Source organism: Cucurbita moschata, unplaced genomic scaffold (assembly GCF_002738365.1).
Source record: "Cucurbita moschata cultivar Rifu unplaced genomic scaffold, Cmos_1.0 Cmo_Scf00004, whole genome shotgun sequence".
NCBI lineage: Eukaryota > Viridiplantae > Streptophyta > Magnoliopsida > Cucurbitales > Cucurbitaceae > Cucurbita > Cucurbita moschata.
The window spans coordinates 1669188-1671515 of record NW_019268520.1 but is presented as its reverse complement, the minus strand read 5'-3'; the positions used below and the strand labels follow the sequence as shown (position 1 = coordinate 1671515).

Below are 2328 nucleotides of genomic sequence, written 5' to 3'. Positions count from 1 at the left end.
AAAAAAAAAAAAAAAAAAAAAAAAAAAAAAAAAAAAAAAAAAAAAAAAAAAAAAAAAAAAAAACCGATTTCAAATCCACCCTTAGCTAAACTGTAACGCCCAGGTTCAGGCCCACCGCTAGCAGATATTGTCCTTTTTGGGCCTTCCCTTTCGGGCTTTCCCTCGAGGCTTTAAAACGCGTCTGCTAGAGAAAGGTTTCCACACTCTTATAAAGGGTGTTTCGTTCTCCTCCCTAACCAACGTGGGATATCACATAAGCAAAGTATAAAATTTGTTTCATTTTCTTTGAATTGACCAAATTTTTTTCACCTGTTCCAATGACACAGTTCCTTATTATAACATTTTGAGTTTCCGTGACGTGAATTCCATCCGTGTTGGGACTATTCTCCGGGGCGACGACCCGAAGATTCAAAGCTTTGACATTGGTGCATTTCTGAAATGTCAGATGCATTTGCTGTGCATTTTCTAGTTTCAGGTTAGCCACAACCAAGTTGATGCATTGGTAGAAAGTTACAGCCTGCACATACAAAAACCAGATGAACATTTTTGATTAAATGACATCGAAAACGCTTTCGGAGATCATAAGGAGAACGCTTTCGGAGATCATAAGGATAGCGACGAACCGTCGGTGCTCCCCTGCAAGGCTGCAAAAGAATCCAAGAGAAAAACAATCATAAGCTAATGATATTGATAATATGAGACATAGTTGTTTAAAGTAGTGATGGATTTACAAGTTCTTTGTTCACTTTGCAAGAGTTTTGCCACCATTTTTTGCCATTTCCATTGATGATACCATTGCCTTCTACAACAAAGTTGTCGACGCCTTCGAATTTAAGCCAATGTCGTCGATCGTCATCGTAATCCGACATTCTTGGAGAAGCTTTGATCATTCCATCGATCTAACAATGAGAAGAACAATGAAATGAACACAAAATTTTCCAAAAATATGATATTGAAAATTATGCTTATACTCTCACCTTTAGTGTCAAAGGAGATCTACAAGGACCTGAAAAAGTTATTGGCTTAAGATAATATGTCCTGCCTTTAGGCACCAAAATCATTGCCTTACTAGAAGAACAAGCCTTCTTCCAAGCTAGCTCAAATGCCTAAAACATGCATTCATGAACACTGTGAGTAACCAAACGAAACAAAAACTAAGGTGTAACGGCCTGAAAAGGACAATATCTGTTAACGATGAGCTTAAGCTTGGGCTGTTCAATGGGGTGTACCTTACTGTCATCTTGTCCATTTCCCTTAGCTCCAAAATCATCCACATTCACGACCTTTGGCGAACCCGAAAGCGAGCTTACTCGATCCTGCCTCGTCGTCGAGCCGTAAAAACCCGTGTTCCATCTGGGTTTTGGATAATGACCATAAATTTGATCATGATATTGAGAAACAGGAAGAGGGTACTCATGGAAACTGCCAAAACAGAGAGAAAACAGGGGAAATGACATGAAAAAGATGAGGAAATGGGTTGGTTGATGCATTTTCTTAATGTTTTTTCTTCACTTTCTACACAAAAAGTGTGAAAAAGAACACTTATGCAATATTGGGATCCGTTTTGAAGTTAAACTCCAAATTTAAGTATATATAGAGAACTGAAAACCAAACTTTTTTGACTTGGAAAAGGCATTTTGATTAGAAAATGCTTGTTATGGGTGGATTGAAGAGCACTATGAACAGAGAAATGGAAGGAAGAACAACAAATCCGGCAGTCAAAAACTCTTGATTTTCATATTGAAACACAAACTGAAGCATATTGCTGCTTCACCAAACTCTTCTTCCCACCATTTTCGGTCCACGATGGCTTTAGTTTTTGTGTAGAAATCAAAGCCGCTGGTTTCAAAATCAAAGGCTGTGATTGAAAACTGTGTTTACGAGGTTTACGATATTGTCCAATTTGAGTATCCGCTCTCACATGGCTTTACTTTAAACTCCTCAAAATGCTTCAAATCAGTTGAGAGTATTTCTTGATTATAAACCCACACATCAGTGGAGAGTATTCCTCGATTATAAACCAATGATCATTTCCTAAATTAGCCAACGTGTAACTTTCATCCAACCGTGAGTTCTTTGCTATGAATCGTTTATTCCTACTTAGAAAATCGAGATTTTTTTTTATTTATTTTGTTCATCATTTGTTCATCTGGGTTCTTAGAAATGGCTGAAATTGTTCCAAATGTTCATAAGATTTGGAACTCTTTTTGTTTTTGTTTTGGGAATTTTAAAGTGAAAAGGGTTTGAAAAAGATGTATTTTGTTCTACCTGAAAAGATTAGTGTTTGAATGAGATTTAGAAAGTTAATCAACTAATTAATCTCTATTT

The 2328-nt window shown here is 36.7% G+C and overlaps 1 protein-coding gene across 1 annotated transcript in view; it reads right to left on the bottom strand.

Moving 5' to 3' along the window:
- The window catches only part of LOC111441479 (polygalacturonase), a 4612-nt gene extending 3074 nt beyond the window's left edge, over positions 1-1538 (bottom strand). The window contains exons 1-5 of the mRNA XM_023078495.1: positions 1230-1538; positions 978-1106; positions 732-899; positions 624-644; positions 310-517 (exon numbers count right to left, since the gene is read on the bottom strand). Coding sequence (XP_022934263.1) covers positions 310-517; positions 624-644; positions 732-899; positions 978-1106; positions 1230-1490 — 787 coding nt within the window. The 5' untranslated portion in view covers positions 1491-1538. The remainder of the gene's footprint in view (positions 1-309; positions 518-623; positions 645-731; positions 900-977; positions 1107-1229) is intronic.
- Between the last annotated feature and the right edge of the window lie 790 nt (positions 1539-2328).